The following is an 18,498-nucleotide window of genomic DNA, read 5'->3' on the forward strand; positions in this document are numbered from 1 at the left end:
ATACTTTTTGTCCAAGAAAACTCTACTTGAATTAATTGGATAAGATATTAAACGAATTTTTTAAAAAATATTTAATGCAATTACATGTTATACATAATTCAAATATAGAATTATTAATTAAGTTAGAGCAATTTATTTTTTTTATTCAGACATTCAAATGATTTTTTTTTTCTGAGGAAACAATACTTAGCAACTATACACTATATATTTGACTAAAACTCTAGGGGATTTTTTTTCGCACTTCGGCTTGTAAAGTTAGCATTCAATAGTTAATGAATTAATGCAATAGTTTAACCATTCTAAATCAAGGAAAGGTAAAAGGTAACTTGACTACTAATCAAAAATACCTTCGTGATTTTCCTACTTTTCCTGGTCAATTTTGTTTAGTTACTCAATTCTTTGTTAACTTCCCATTTTTAAATTAAAAAACTCCCAATAATTTATTATTTGTAGTCCCCATAAAACATACCGTGTCAAACTAGGCCTTAATTAGCCTGAGAAGAACGAAATTGGTTCGGTGACAATGAATATCTCACGAGGAAAAAAACAAAGGCCTTGAAGTTAAAACATTTCATGCATTTTTCGTAATTCCAAAACTGCATCATCACATGTGATCAACAAGATTCTGTGTCCTCGTCCTCTTTATAAGCCATCAAATATTGTTTAGATTTCTTTGCACATAGTTCTCTTGTGAGAGAGAGAAATATGGTTTCAAGGGTTCACAAGAGAACAGCCATGTACAGGAACCTACAACTGCTTCGTTCAATCAGATGCTCTCACTCGGTGATTACTCTGAAACATCTCTTTCTTCCCTGTTCTTTGCATGCAGTTTTCCCCTCAATGTTCAGTTTCTTGACAAACTTTATTTCATGCAGAATCCACTTTAAAAACGGGGAACACCCTTTTGAATTCTATCACAGTTATCACTTTCATTCTCTTTCTCTTATCCAGTTATTATATTTCATCCCATTAATCAAAGTTTCTAGGGAAACTTCTCCACTCCATTTTAACATCATGTACTTACTTTGATAATTTCTTTTCTACTTGTGTGTATATTGAGTAACAGTGAGATATATAAATTCCACACTATATCTCATCTTCTGCTTATATTTTGACCGAGTGCATAGTTTGTTCAAAAATTGAAGATCACGTCGTGAAATATTGAAACTTTTTCTGTGTTTATGCAGCACCCTAAAGCCTCAGTGTTATTGGATTTGTCAAATTACATAGAAGGTTTAAAACATAAGCTGCAAGAGTTGAATCAGTTAACTGTGGCAACAGCACGAAAAATCGTTGACTATGATCCAATGCCTAAGGTATATATTAGAACCTGATGATGTACTCATTTCTTTAGAAAAGTAAATATTTTTTTACAAAAGCACGTATTTCTTTTACGGGATACAATCCTATTCAAGTTCAATTAGATGACTAAAAATGACAAAAATCTTTTCTGCATAACTCAAATTTAAGATTATTAATTAAATTAGAATAGTCTCTTATCAGTTTATTCATGTGTTTCAGAAATTATTATTATATTAAAAGCATATTAAGATTATTTTAATTTTTTTTAAAATTATTAATGTCAGTGGGATAAAAGTTATTAGTTAATTCATATCAAAGCAAAGAATTCTATATCCTTACGTACCCCCCTATGATCTGCAGATGTCGGTGATAATTAATCTGTGTTTGTTGTTTATGATTTTGTAGCTTGAAGTTGAAGCACAAGAAGAGGGTTTTGTGATCAAGGTTCTGAGTCAAAGCAGTTGCCAAGGGTTGTTGGTGTTTATATTGGAAGCCTTTGAAGAGCTGGGTCTTGATGTGCTTCAGGCTAGGGTTTCTTGTGCAGACAGCTTCAGTTTAGAAGCTCTCGGAAACAAAGTAATGAAGTAACACACAATTAACATAACTATTTAATGAACAGTTCTAATAACACACTTTCAAATATACTTATTTTTATTAGTTAAAATTTGTTGAAAATTATAAAATGAAAAGAGTGAAAATCATTAAATAAGATATTGAACCACCAATTTTTGTGCTTTACAAGAACAATACTACTGATTGAGGGCAAATGTTTGTAGGCACAAGCACAATCAATCAAAAACTTTTGATAAATCTAAAATATTTTCACTACCAATTTCACTTTATACTTTATTAGTATTTTAATATCCTTTGTGTTCTTAATTAGTTGTATATGCAGGCATTGTACACATGCAAAAATTACACATATCAAGAACCACTCCCCCCCTTAATTATTTGTATTTGTACTGTAATCATTTTAGGTGGAGCCACTGATGGAATTAATTATTTGTTTTGGATGTTCCAGGAGAACAATGAAGATACTCGCCCTTTGGATGCACACTTAGTTGAAAAAGTAGTATCTCAAGCTATTCAAAACTGGAGGGAAGTTTCACAGATATAGTGATCCAGCACCTATTGTCGTGATAAAATTAAAATCTATGTTTGCTTAGTTTCCTTCTTGATACAATGTTTACTACTTTATAGAAGTTGGCCTTTCTGATGAATATTTTGATTATGATAAGATAATGCTCAACTTTCTCAAGATAAACACTCTTTGTATACAATTTTCTTTTCTCTACTTAAATTTTTAGTGAGTGAATAGAGGTTTAATTTCAGAACATGTGTTATTCCTCACGTGTAACTTGTTCTCTATGCATAATGTTCTAGGTTATCGTCCTCCCTTTCTAAATTTTAACTAGAAAATGCCTCAATTTTAAATATTGAATAACATCTTAAACTTTTTTTACAAAAATTAATCATCAATAAAATCAATAAAAACTTCACACAAATTAATAACATGATTATTAACCCAAAATTAACGGCAGTGGAACACGATAATATGCAAATTTTACGGATATTGTAATTATTTCTCTTCTTGAAAAATAAAAGTTAGTGACCGAGGGAAATATATAATACTACACACATACACACAATATATATATAATGTATTTTTGTTAATATCTATTTATAAATTGAATCCTATTCATGTTATAAAAAAAGCGTTTTAATAATTAAAGTTAACTTTAGAAAAAGCTTCAGACTATTTCTGAATACCAAGTTTTCAAAGACAACTTGTTATTCGACAAGACTATCATGAAGAAGAAAATAGAACCTCGTCCTCCTTTTGTTGTTCTTCTACGTATGATATCATCATCATGAAGAATGCCGAAGCCTTCAAAGTCCTAATTATCACAAGTAGACTGACCATTTATATTGTTTGAATTGTACTTATCATGTGGGTTCCATACAAATATCCAAAATTTGATTGTGAACGTTCATGACGAGTAAGTAAATAAAAGAGATTCCATTTAAGTTGAAGCACGAGATTTAAATTAGGAGTGTTAGCAAATTGGATATTTATTAACAGAACAAAAGGAAAAGAAAACCCAAAGCAATATTACTGACACCCAACAAAACATTATCTAACATTAACATTAAGCGATAATCACCCTTGGATCGATGTAGCTCAAAATCATTAACATAACATCATCTTTACTAGTACTACAATAGAATTTACTATTATCAACGATTATATAATTGGAAAATTTCACTCTAATTCAGAATTAACGATCTTAGATTGGTTGGAAAATATGACATCCTCAAAAATGCTACCCACTATACAGTATTTGAGTAATAAGGTCAGAAGAACTTTCACTAAGATTTTATAGTATACTTTTTCATCAGTACGTAATTTGGTCCTTTGTAATACTGATGGAAAAACTCCCGGTAATTAGAGAGTAAGGCAGAGAGAGAAAAAAAAAAGTTGAATTTTCAGTATGATATATATATATACATATATATATATATATAATTTATAAATAAAGATATTCTTATTGTCTAAAATGTTGATTTGCTTGAATGAAACTTATTTAATAGAAACTAATGAAAAAAATTAACGTAAATTAATAAAAAGAGATTCTTTTTATATATAAGTAAAGATACACACCTTATCCTAATCTGATTAGGAAATTATAATTATTACAGCATTTGATAATTTATTTTTGGTACACAGCATTTGATAATTAAATGTGGGTAAATTCCTAGTTTGAAGTTAAAAATAGTCAAATCAGATGATAATCAACGACCAATATATCAAATAAAAAAGAGGTGAGAGTTTTTTTTTCTTCTTTTTTTTCATTTCTCATTCTTGGGCTTTTACATGTTGTATATCCAAAAGTAGCTAAATCCAATAAGCAAATCATCAGGCCTCTATACATTATTTTATTGGCAGAAATAACTTGAAACACTTTTAAAAGAACGAACGATTGATCAAATAGAGAAGTATTAGCCTCTTATAGTACTCATCAACCTTAGCTCCCAAGTTTTGCATGAAAACAGCCATCTTGTTGTTTCGTTCCTTGGCATGATCATGCTTCATGCATGCATACCAATAACTTGCTCGAATCTAACATCTTTTTTCCTCACATTATTCTCTCTTTACATAATTAATTACACTCTGTGTTAGACAAAGAGAATCACCCATCACCTGCATTCAACCAAATTATTATTAACCTTCTCCTTCCACTACACATTATTGTTGTGCTTTTTGTCTCCAAAGAAAAGTATATACCAAATTTTTTATGCCTGAGTGAGTAATCAAAGATTATCTATGTCAAATTATATTTTAAATATAACATATCATTTTATATATTAAGAATGAAATGCTAGATATACTTGAAAATAAAAATTTGATAATTAATTTTATAATGGATAAGAGAATAAAGATTAATAAATTATATTAAATTAATTTTGTAATCGATAAATTAGGGGCAAATATACAGAATATATAACCACAGACCTTAAAACATGCACAATGAACATTACGGATAGAAGTAGTCGAAAAATGATGGAACAAGATGGCCAAAAGACCAAAAAATGAAGACAATTACACCAAATTAAGATGAACCGATGAAGTACCGTTTAAACTATTTGTCCCAAATTATGGTGTTCAATATCTTTTGATAACCAACCATAATTTTCTGCCTGTCCTATTGGCATATTTTTTTTAACTAACTTCCGCAATAACATTTGTTGGATTAACACTACGGGTGTACAAAGTAATTATGATCAACTAAATTACTACCTCGAGTGCTAATTATAAATAATATAGAATAAATTATTATGACAATAAAGTAATCAAACTAGTTATTTTTAATTAATTTTACCATAAATTTAAATTTTATTCTAAAAATATAGTTTTTTTAAGAGGACATTTGGTTGAAAAATTTATATTTTTTGGAATCATGTTTTGGAAAGTATCATAAATTATGCAAATCATGATTTCATAAATGAATAAATTTGTTTGGTTGATCATAAGTGTTTTTGAAAATATTTTTAAATGTTACTTAAGAATAACCTATTTTTGTTATATTAACTAAACAAATTAAAGTAATGTAATGTTTTTACTACAGTAAAACATTCATTTTAATTTAGGAATGTTAAATTCCCACCTATCTTCATGGGATAATTCGGTGAAAAAACTATATAAAAAAAATCATGTTTGCTAATAATGTTATTTTTAAAATGATAACTTTAGATTTCTGAAAAATTATAAAAATATTACAGGTACCAAATACTTCATAAATATTTGTTATATTTAATGTTAATTATTAGTGAATATATATATATATATATATATATATATATATATATATATAAAATAGAGTTAACAATACATTAAGTGTATGTGATTTAAAAAACTAGTGATTGTTAGTTATAATTAATTAATTAGAACTAAAGAAAAATCAATTTGTTACTTATAACTAGGATCAAATATAGTATTAGTTAACTAAATTAGACTAAACTACACAAAAAAAAACCTAAACTATTTTGAATGAAGATCAAACAAAACTATATTTTAGTTCAATTTTATAAAACTAAATTATTATAATAAATAATTTATAGTGAGCTACAATTATTGAACTAAAATATTCCTAATTAAATTTATAAATCTAAAATGTTGCTTTGATAATTTGGTGCATTATTATAAAATTAAATTATTCCTTGATAAGGTACTAGTCCTAATTTGTTTTTATTTATTTTAAATTCTTATTTATTTGCATTATGATTCTATATAAAATTATCAAGATTCACCTCAAGAAATTTTTTTCAATTTTTCTAATTGAAGGGGAATGTTATGTCGTGTGGTATACTGTACATAGTAATCAAACTTAGGGAGTGTATTGGTTTAGGATTTCATAGAATTTTAAAAGACTTTTTTTGAGTAAAAAAGTTTGTTGATATTCAATCAGGATTTTATGTCAGTTAAAAATAATGCAGTGGTATTCAATCAGGATTTTCAAGATTTTTTAACACTATAAGAAAAATTGTTATTATCTACGGAATATTACTTACGGAATTTTTTCCGTAGGTAATATTTAGTTATTTACGGAATATTACCTACGGAATTTTTTTCGTAAGTAATGTTTGGTTATCTACGGAATATTACCTACAGAATTAGTTATCTACGGAATATTACCTATGGAATTTTTTCCGTAGGTAATTTTTAGTTACCTACGAAAAAATTCCATAGGTAATTTTTAGTTATCTACGGAATTTTTTTCGTAGGTAATGTTTAGTTAACTATGAAATATTACCTACAGAATATTTTTCGTAAGTAATATTTAAAATTTTCTTTCTCACAATTTTTATTATATATATTTTTTCTTTTAATACAATGTAGAAACGAAATGCGTATATTATATTTCTTTTAATATTTTAAAGTTTAATATTAGTAATAATTTATTTTATTTTTAAAAAAATTGTACTAAAGTATGTAAATAGAATACGAATTTATCTTTCAATAAACTTATAAATTTTACTTTATTATATAATCATCAAGTATAATATTTAAAAAGATAAATAAAAGTATATATTATTATTATTGTTATTCATTTTTATTCAAATAGATCAATTTTTAAGTGTAATATAAGTTTTTTTTAAATAACTTGTAGCGTATGCTTTTAAACTAAATAAATTATAGTACAAAATAAATATTATTAAAAATTATCATTTTAAAATTTTTTATTATTATAAATTAATGATGATAAAAAATAACATACTAATATTTGGTTTTAAATTTTATATGAAAATATTATAATATAATTAGATAAGATTTTAAATTAGTATTTTATTAATGGTTGATAATTAGAAAATAAAACAAGAATAAATATATTTTTTGAATTTTATATCTTAAATTCAAGATGAATAAATATATTAAGTTAATTAATTAATAATTTATTTAAAATGTTAAATTTTAGTTACCTACGAAATTTTTTCCGTAGGTAATTTTTAGTTACTTATGGAATTTTTTTCATAGGTAATTTTTAGTTACCTACGAAATTTTTTTCGTAAATAATGTTTAGTTATTTACAAAATATTACCTACGGAATTTTTTCAGTAGGTATTATTTAAGATTTTCTTTTTCTCACAAACTTTATTATATATATATATATTTCTTTTAATACAATGTAGAAACGAAATGCGTACATTATTTTTTTTTTTAATATTTTAAAGTTTAATATTAGTAATAATTTATTTTATTTTTTAAAAATTGTAATAAAATATGTAAATAGAATATGAATTTATCTTTCAACAAACTTATAAATTTTACTTTATTATATAAATCATCAAGTTTAATATTTAAAAAGATAAATAAAAGTATATATAATTTTAATATATTATAGTAAAGTTAATATTATAATAATAATAATAATAATTATTATTATTATTATTATTGTTATTCATTTTTATTCAAATAGATCAATTTTAAGTGTAATATATGTTTTTTTTAAATAACTTGTAGTTTATGCTTTTACACTAAATAGATTATAGTAAAAAGTAAATATTATTAAAAATTATCATTTTTAATTTTTTATTTTATAAATTAATGATGATAAAAAATAACATACTAATATTTGGTTTTAAATTTGATATGAAAATATTATAATATAATTAGATAAGATTTTAAATTAGTATTTTATTAATGGTTGATAATTAGAAAATAAAACAAGAATAAATATATTTTTTGAATTTTGTATCTTAAATTTAAGATGAATAAATATATTAAGTTAATTAATTAAAAATTTATTGAAAATGTTAAATTTTAATTATAAAAATAATATTTTATAAATATAAATATAAATAAGTAGATTGTTAATTATACAAGTAAGTATATATATATATATATATATATATATATATAAAGATTAATTAAATATAATATAATTATTATCTGTGGTAATATAATTATTATATATATTTCTATATTTTTATAGCGGTCTGGACATACCAAAATGAGAAGGATCCAAAAATAGTACAAGTATGAGATTATATAGTTGAGAATGACTTAAATGAATTAATTTGTACTACTTATACTGATAACATGCATTAGCTTTTCTGTAGCCCATTTCATCAGAACTCCACAGTTAAGCGTGTTTGAGCTGGAGTAGTATAAAGATGGGTGACCTTCTGGGAAGTTTCCCAGAAAATGTGCAGTAAGGACAAAACACGTTAAATAGTGAAGTGTCATAAAATAGCATCCTTGAGAGGCCAAATATGAGAGTTGTTACATTAATAAATTTATTAAAATAAAAAAAAAATTTGTAGGTAACGTTACCTACGGAAAATTCCGTAGGAAATGTTACCTACGAAAAATTCTGTAGGTAACTTTACCTACAGAAATTTCTGTAGGTAACGTTATCTATGGAATTTTTCGTAGGTAACGTTACCTACGAAAAATTTCCATAGGTAACCTTACCTACGAGCTTATTACCTACGGATTTTTTTCTGTAGGTAATTAACAGTTACCTACGGATTTCTTTCGTAGATAATGCTGATTTTTCTTGTAGTGTAAAGAGTCAATTAAAATTCATTGGTATTCATTTGACACTTTTTACAACTTAAAAACAATCCACTGGTATTCAAAAATTTAGGAATTTTAAAAGATTGTTGTATTAGAGGGATTTTGATGGACTTTTTAGTGGTATCTATAAATACCAAATTCATAAAACAATCACATCTAAACCCATAAGATTTTGGAGGATTGTTTGAAGTGACTTTTCAAGTGCTTCAAGAATTTTCAAGTGAGTTTTTCATTTTTTTTCTATGCTCATGTTTCTCCATTTTTCTCTCGTTAATAATACTGCACTACTATTTATATATAATATTGTACTACTGTTCCCATTCCATTCTCCTATTTGGTGAAATTTCTATACGTAAATGATAGTGTCATTAACTTGCTTTATTTTTCTCTCCGTTCTCTTTAATTGACTTGCTCTATTTTGGTCTATTTAATTGAGATTGTTCCTCAGTTATATAACACAGAAAATACTTGAAATTTTAACGTTTAAGTAGTAATTTTTTTTATAACATGCGTCAAGAAAAGGGAAAGGTGAAAGCTAAAATTTATATTATGATCTCTATAATCAATTATAGATCTTCAAGACCTTGTAATCAATTTAGATTTATTAGAACAGTATATATATATATATATATATATATATATATATATATATATATATATATAAGATGAATTTGAGTTAGGGTTTTTGTAAGTAGAATGAGATAAGAATGGATCTTAGTTGGGGAAGAACCTTCTCAATACAAAAATTGTGATCTCTCTCCCTTTCTTGAATTTGTTATCGTTATCCTTCCCTTTTTATGACTCAACAATTATTTTATTTTTTTTTACTATGAATTTTATTTTTTTAATTTTTATATTATGAAATTAGGATTTTTATATTTTAAAAAATAAAATTAACATAAGACATTGCAGTATCTTAGAATTCAATACTAAAAATATTTCTTCACGAGTGAATAATTAAGCAATTAAAAATTAAAAAATTTATTTTGTACCTGTAACAAATTTCAGATATATTTTTTTCTCCCAATTGATGTTTGTAAATTTCTACTTTTGTACAGATATAAAATGAAGGGACATATTTAGTTATAAGAGAGTAGGGTAGTTGTCCCACTATTTTTTTTTAATCATTTATAAAATTATAAATAAAATATTTTAAATCATAAATTGTAAAAAATTCAAAATGTTGTTTAGAATAATTTTTAGCATGTGTGAGACTACATAACTTTCTTCATAAAGAATGTCATTATTATGAATTTTCAATTGAAGTGATGGACGAACCTTCATCTTCAACATTACTGGTTAATGAAAATCATAATTTTGAACCTATTATTAAAACACAGGAGCAAGAGCAAAAAGATACTAATGTTTAGATGACTAGTATAGCTATGGATATGTGGGTGAATTCTATTTAGAACGACATGATATTACGAAAAATTATTATTATTATTTATCCAGACATTATTGTTGTTTTTATTATTTTTATATTTGACTCTTTTTAAATTTGAATGTATGAAAAAAAAAATCTTGATTTCTTATCCTATGTAAAAAATTTATGAAATTCTGCAAAGCTCACAAAGTCCCGCGAATTCATTAAAATCTTGCATAATCCAATAAAATCCTGATTGAAAGTCTTGTAGAATCCTACAAAATCTTAAAAGTCATGAAAATCTTGCAAAGTCTTTTAAAATTCACAAAAAAAATTTCAACTAAAAAAGTCCTTTAAAATCCTAATTCAATACAACCCCTTAGTGTTTTGTGTATTACAATTTAATTCAAAGTAATGATTTGGTTTAATTCAAAAAAATGTTTAATTCCATTTAGAGTATAAGAAAACATTTGAGTTAAAATACAAGAAATAATTTAATTAAGTTCAGGATATATTTACTCTAAAAAAAAAAAAGTTCAGGAAATATTTTAATTCAAACTTTTAGAATATAGTTAATTAAATCTAAAAATAGTTCAATTTAGTTGGTTCAAACTATTTTTTAATAATTTAGTTCTCTCATAATTTAATTTTAATTTAATAATTTAAACATTCTTAATTAACACAATATTTCATGTTGTTGGTATCTAATGACCGCCCAAATTGATGTAAGAATAACATCAGTTATCAAGGATTTATGTCGGTTAACACAGTAGATGTTGCTCTTCACAAGAAAACTAGGACATCCCTCATCCTGAACTCTCTTTTGTCTGTAATAGTTGGCCTAACAGCAGCTCCCTCTGGTCAGAGAAATTAAAGTCACAAGTTCTATGCACAAGGGTGTTGAATTTTCTGTGATGATTGTGATAACCATTTCAACTAAAATATATTTTGTGTTGAGAAGCTTGCAATTTGTCACAAGCAAAACGTCTTAATTCTATTTGTGTGTTTCATGATTCAACTAATTCCTTGATTTTCAAAGAAATTTTGACTAATTAAAGGCAAGAGAAGAGATACTAGAATACCAATCAGTGTGGCTACTGAAAATATTTTGCATGTCACAAATTGCAACTAATTAAAGACGAGAAGGAGAAGGATGCTAAAATACCAATCAACATGACTAGTGAAAATATTTTGCATGTGACAAGTTACAAGCTGCTCAACATATATGAGATATATTTCGGTTGAAATAGTTATCACAAACATCACAGCAAATCCAACGTACCATTGTTCTCTGGACCCATGGCTTTAAATTCTCTGACTAGAGGATCTGCTATATATTAGACCAACAATAAAGAGTTAGAGGGAGCTAAGGAAGAGAAAAGTTCTAGCCTTGAAGATAAAACACCATAGAACATACACACAGCAAAAAGTGCCAATATAGATTGCTCGTAAATCCAAGCCATTGATGTCTATCTTCACTTTGTTAGAAGCCCTTTTTATACAACATTATATATAACCAGAAAATTGAGCAAAATGCATCATGCACACCCTTTGCTCTAGCACACAAAATTTTTGTTTTAACAACATTCAAGAAGTGTGACAGTGGCATCAATACGTTTGTGTTAAGAAAAAATGCAAGATGTTAAGAGATGTTAGTTTGTTAGAATAATTGGTTAGTTGTTGTTAGTTTGTTAGAAAATATATTGTTAGTCTTAATTAATTAGCTCTCTATATAGAACATTTACACGCTCGTTATTACAAAATAATTTTATTTGGTCCACTTCTTTATATTGAGTTTTAATTATAATGTATCATTACAGGAAAAATTATCATATAGTGACATATATCTTATAATAATATTATACATGTCACTAAAGATTATTTTTACTTACACAATAAATATAGTATATGTTAATATATTATTGTTGGTATAGACTATCGTGACACATAAAATATATTGGTAAATCTCATTCAAAATCAATACTAAAATTATATATAACTATATGTCAAATAGATATATACTTATATATATTCTTATAATGACATTTTTTATATGTCATTATATGTAACATTTTTGTAATGTATAATTATGTATGTTAGTGTTACCTGTAATTTCTCTCAAACTACTTCATCTCATATTCCATTAAATAAGTGGGCTTATATAATTTTATGATTGTTAATAAATTTCAATCGTTTAATTATAATTAAGAATGTGTTCCAATATTGTTAACATTTCTTTGATAAGTAGTCAAATTAGGTCCTTAATTTAAAATAACATGTCCATCATATATATATATATATATATATATATATATATATATATATATTAACTTATGAATGCTTAAAAAAAAATTAATTACAGTCCTCGTTCTTTAGTATGTATTAATTGGTCAAATTATAAATTAGCCTCATATTTAATGTCAATATTAATTAGTGAATGAGAAGATCCCAAACATAAACTAATTTGATTCAAAATTTACATTCAATAATTTAAAGTATAATTTTCATCTTTCGAGTCTATAAGTGATTTAACTAGTTTGTCACCAAGGCTTTTTATGGCAAGTCTCATCTACACGTCATAAATAGTGACACGGTGACAAATCCGTAAATATGAACAATCATTTTATGGTAGGTGAGAATTTATTCGATATAGAAAGAACATTCTGTGAAAAATATAATTGCACTTGTTATAGAATGTATTGATTATGTCATTCAGAGGTAATATATTTTTAAATCAGTTTAATTATTTTAAATAATTATTTAATTGTTTAATGATCGATCAACTAATATTTAACTTATCTTTATTTTGAATTAATTCTAGATATTAAAAAATCCAACTCTATTTGTCGATGAAGAGTTGAAAGGATATACACAAAAGATGGGCATCCACATGTATTGAGTTAATTTGAGGATTAATTTATATTTTTGTACATTATTTTTTTTTCTTTGAGTACATTGACTAGTTTACTTTCGATTCATTGTTCTTTGATAACAATGGTACATTCTTATACTAATTGTTCATTATTATAATTTATGACTATTATTGTTAACTTTAACTTTATCATTAACTCTCTTTGATTGTTAACTAGTTTACTTTGTCTATTGTTTGAATTTAAATGAGGGATATTGTATTTTATATATGTTTGTATTGAATTGGACAACAATCTGTTGTATTGAACTATCTAAATTGTGTTTTTTCCATACAAGTTTGAGAAAATTCAAAAAATGAATAGAATATTAGAAAAATGTATTTTCTATAACAGGTTTGATAAGTTTTATGATTTCATTAAGTTTATGACCTAATTTGAAGCACTTATATCAATTTTCTTTGCTTTAGATTTTGTTTTTAACTCAAAATATATCTAAACTGTTAGGTGATTACATTTTGTCTTTGAATTATATTTTTAGGTAACTTATAAGTATTTGGTTGTTATTTTGTAGTTTAGGAGAAAGCTAGGAAAGAATGAAGGAAGCAAAGGACAACGTGGTAAACTCAAAGTAGAAGGAATTTTTGGTTTAAGTCTCCAGGCTAAGCCTCAGATCCACACTTAGCCTCAGCTTGGTAGAGAATCACTGGAACAAACTTCAATCCTGAAGCTGAGCGTGGAATTGGTGCTGAGCGTGGAATTGGTGCTGAGTGTGAGAGTCCCAGAACATCATTTCTTTCCAGACCAATCCTCAAACTTAGCGTGGCATCTCACGCTTAGCGTGGATTGTGCTAACATGTCATTATTCTCATAAGACAAAAGCTTTTATGACCTAAAAGAGGATATTTCGAGGATAGAAGAAGAGGCATCATTCTTAGAATTTGTGTGGCGGTTGGAGAGCTCTGGAACCTTCAAGATCAAGCTTCTTCCTTTCTTCATCATTTTGTAGAGTTCTACATGTCTATGTGTAGCTAATCTCACCCTTGTTGGGGTTTGATGTAATTAAACCCATTCTCATCATGTGTAAGCTGTAAGTAATCAATCTCAGTTGTTATTCAATTTTATTGCTTTGTTTCTGTGCATAATGCTTGTTATGGCTTGATCACCCTTAACTTGAACTTGAGGTTTTTAAGAGATTGGGAAATGATTTTAAACCTTTGAACTAGAATAGAGCATCTAATGGTGCTTATTGCACTACTAGAAAAATTAATATTTGTGACGAATTTTGTGACGAAAAAAATAGCATCGCTAATAGTGACGCATTTTGTGAGGGAATTTTAAATTTTGTGACGGACAAGAATTTATTGACTTTTGTGACGGAATATATTCCGTCTCTAAAAATCTGTCACAAATTTCGTCACTGAATCAAAAAAAAAAATTGTGACGGATTTTGTGACGGAAAATTTTCGTCTCTAAAAATCCGTCACAAATTTCATCACTAAATAAAAAAAAATGTTTGTGACGGATTTTGTGACGGAATGAACTTCGTCTCTAAAAAATCCGTCACAAATTTCGTCACAAATAGGTTAAAATATTTTGTGAAAAAATTTGTGACAAATTGTTCCCTCTCAAAATATTAAATTTTATTTATGAAACTTTTATATTTAAGAATTATGCATAATTAAAGAAAATATGTTAATTTTTTTTAAAAAAAATAATAAAATTAAAAATATTTTATTTCATTAAAGGACTGAAAAAATTATGAAATTCATTTAATTAAATAAAAAACTGTCAATTTTGAACATAAGAAACTAAGAAATTCATTAAAAATATTTTTAAAAAAACTTGTGAAATACAAAAAAAAAAGAATATTAATTTAATTTTGGCTTAATTACATTTTTTATCCCTCAAGTATTGTAATTGTGCAATTTTGATCCCTAAGATTTTAATTGGATAATTTTAGTCCCTAAAAGAATTGTAATTGTGCAATTTTAGTCCTTTAATTTTTAATTGAACAATTTTAGTCCCTCAAAAATCATAATTGTGCAATTTGAATCTCTCCCATTAAAAATTTAATAATTTTAAAATTTTAATATATATATATATATATAATAATTTAAAATTATACAATTATTTGCTTATTTAAGTTAACATATACTATAATTTTTATTAATGTAACAAATGATATATATTTATTATTACTAAATAAATAAAGTTTATATATTATTAATAATTTAATATTGCTAATAAATTAATATCAATAATATTTTTAGTATATTTATAGATAAATTAATAATTTGATAAATATAACTTAGTATATATTAATATACTTTTACAAAAATATAAATATAGTAGATAAGATATGTATATTTATATTTTTGTAAAAGTATATTAATATATAATGTTATATTTATACTTTTGCATAGTTTATTTGTTTCTCTCAGGGTTCTCTTAAGAACCCACAGAGTACTCTAATCCATATAATAAACATCTTACTCATATAATTGTCTCTTACAATTGCATTCCCTTATGGTGTGTTTGGATGAGTAATTTTACAAATTTAAGGAATTTGAAATTCTTGGTATTTGAATTACTTTGATTTCAATTTATATCATTGTTAAAATATTTTGTTTAGATAAGTCAATTTAATTTTTTTTAAATTTTAAATTATTAATTTGGATATGATAATTTGATTCTATCATGATAAAATTGCTTTTAAAAATATATTTATATGTTGATATTTTTAAATAAAATTTAATAAAAAAATGTTAACCATTTTTTAAATATTTAATAATTTTAAAAATTAATTTAGATAATATTTAATAATTTTTAAAGTATTTTTTAATATTAAATAATTAAAAATATGAAGATATAAGATAAAATATATAAGTGAAATAAGGGGAAAAAATATGAGGAATTTCAAATTCTTACATTTTTGGGAGAATTTGAAATTCTATTATTTCAAAGAATTTGACAAATGCTTGGAATTCTAATTCTTTGTAAATTCTCCATCGAAACAAAGTATTTCACCTCAAAAATTTAAAATTCTTCAAACAAATGAATTATCCCATTAAAATTTCTCATCCAAACATACTTTTAGGTTTTTCATAGGAACCATAGAGATATTAAAATTATACATTTATATTTAAATATAAGAAAAACAACAAAAAAACATGTATATCCAGAACGGCCCGTTCTGAAACCAGAACGGTCCGTTCTGAAACCAGAAAGGCCCGTTCTTACACCAGAACGGCGCGTTCTGGAATCAAATTTTAAGGTACAACAGCCACGTATGGAACGACCCGTTTCGCTTTAGTTTTAATAGGCTATTTTAGTATTTTAGAACGGCCCGTTCCACTTTGGGAACGGGCCGTTCTGTATTTGCGTATTGATCATAAATTTATGTGTTAGAACGGGGCGTTCCGATTTAATTTTAATAGGGTATTTTAGTAGTCTAGAACGGCCCGTTCCAGTTTGAGAACGGCCCGTTCTGGGCTATTTAAATATGTGATTATTTAATTTTTAGATCAAGTGGAAATATGTGACTAATTAACTATGTATGAAATGTGTAACTATTGACTTGTATATACATAATAAGATTTATAAATATTAACCATTATTAGGCTCTAGATATCTATTTTATAAATATTAACCTTTATAGGTTATAGATATCTATTTTAATTTTAGAAGTCTACATGTCTAAACTCAGCCTTAATTAATGAAAATATATTTTTATTAATATTCTTAGGGATTTTTGATTTAGTTAGATGTTAAAAAATGCCTAATACAGTAACTTTATAAATTAATGTAGTGATTAAATATTTTGCAGTCACATATTATAATTTATTTTAGTAGAAAATCTGCCTAGCAAAAAAAAAAAATTACTAGAAAATCTTGTGTTTAATTTTAATGTGTGCAAAATATTTTCATATGACAAAGAAAAAGTTTCCAAGACAATAAATTTCAAACAAATAGTCAATTTATCTCCTAGAATTGAGGATTTAGACAATTTTATAATTTTCCACACAATCTATTATATTTTTCATTTATTTCATTCATTGTCAATATAAATTTAATTATAACATTATTTCCAATTAAATTATTTTTATTTTCACTGCGTGTCGCTGCGTTCATTTGGATTGTGGTTGGGTTTGATGTTTCTTCTTCAGTGTTTCTCCATCCACCAATTCAATCACCGCTCGCAGATCCGACTGTGCAACAATTTCTTAAATACAAATATTTAATTAATTAATTTTAATATATATACTAAATTTAATATTAGAAAATTTATAAATATTTTAGTTATAATTTTTTATTATCTTTTGATTTAATATTGGATTTCTTTTGATTATGAAAGATATTTACCTGAATTTGAGTTATAATTGTTATAATCTTTTGATTTAATATTGGATTTTATTTATTATAAAACATAATAAATAAAATCTAAAATCTAGAGCAATTTCTTTGATACAAATATGTAATTAATTTTAATATATAATAAATTTAATATCAAAATATTTATTATAATTTTAGTTATGATTTATATAATATTTTGATTTAATATTAAATTTCTTTTGATTATAATATTTTAATATATTTTATTTAAAATATTGGTTAACATATTTTATTATATTTTCATTTTAATTTATTATAAAATAATTAGAATATTTAATTTAACATCATTAAAAAAATAATCATTATAAAATTTATTCTTTTTTAATTTAATTATTTATTATAATACTTTTTAGTTACTATATTTACCAAAAAATTATTTTTAATTAAAATATATTTTAGAATTTTAGTAATTTAGTTAATTCATTATCATTCACTCACTTGATTTTACCGTATTGGTCAATACCTGTTTACAGGAAGTGAATTTCATAATAAATCAGTAAACAATCATATAACAATAATTTTTTATTAGTTGACAATTACTTTACATTATTTGTACATGATCATTAAATTCTCAAAAAATTTGACTTAAAGAATATACAGTATATTTCATTAAATATTTTAATTATTTAGATATTTAAACATTTAGAAATTAATTTTTAACATGATATAATATTGTTCGAAAGAAGTTTCATGAAATTCTTATCCAGCTAATTTTTAATTTTTAATTCCAATCAACAAATAATCTTCAAATCCTCCCTTTTTAAACTACACGTACAGAAAGACCCATGAATTAACTTCAGATTAGGTAGAAGTGGACCCGTCAAGTTAATTGCTTGCCTCAATTATATTTATATAAAAGTAAATATGAAATAATAAATTAAGACACAAACAGAATGAATAATGTGAGGGTCACACACAAAATGAATTCAACAAATTAGGGCTTGTCTCCCGCTCTTCTCATTTCTCTCCGCTTTTTCTCTCCCGCACAG

The 18,498-nt window shown here is 24.9% G+C and overlaps 1 protein-coding gene across 1 annotated transcript; it reads left to right on the forward strand.

Moving 5' to 3' along the window:
* Nucleotides 1-594: 594 nt before the first annotated feature.
* On the forward strand, nt 595-2,645 carry LOC109803745 (uncharacterized). Its single transcript, XM_020365425.3, has 4 exons — nt 595-783; nt 1,188-1,316; nt 1,708-1,878; nt 2,324-2,645. The coding sequence occupies exons 1-4, from the start codon at nt 706-708 to the stop codon at nt 2,417-2,419; spliced, it is 474 nt and encodes a 157-aa protein (XP_020221014.1). The 5' UTR covers nt 595-705; the 3' UTR covers nt 2,420-2,645.
* Nucleotides 2,646-18,498: the final 15,853 nt, after the last annotated feature.

Source organism: Cajanus cajan, chromosome 3, assembly GCF_000230855.2.
Source record: "Cajanus cajan strain Asha chromosome 3, NIPB_CcT2T_4, whole genome shotgun sequence".
Classification (NCBI taxonomy): Eukaryota; Viridiplantae; Streptophyta; class Magnoliopsida; order Fabales; family Fabaceae; genus Cajanus; species Cajanus cajan.

Excerpts from the sequence above, each read along its gene's own strand:
- LOC109803745 (XM_020365425.3), top strand. The coding sequence starts at position 706 with ATGGTTTCAAGGGTTCACAAGAGAACAGCCATGTACAGGAACCTACAA. Across the intron at positions 784-1,187 it reads CAATCAGATGCTCTCACTCG|CACCCTAAAGCCTCAGTGTT; the intron begins GTGATTACTCTG and ends GTGTTTATGCAG. Across the intron at positions 1,317-1,707 it reads ACTATGATCCAATGCCTAAG|CTTGAAGTTGAAGCACAAGA; the intron begins GTATATATTAGA and ends ATGATTTTGTAG.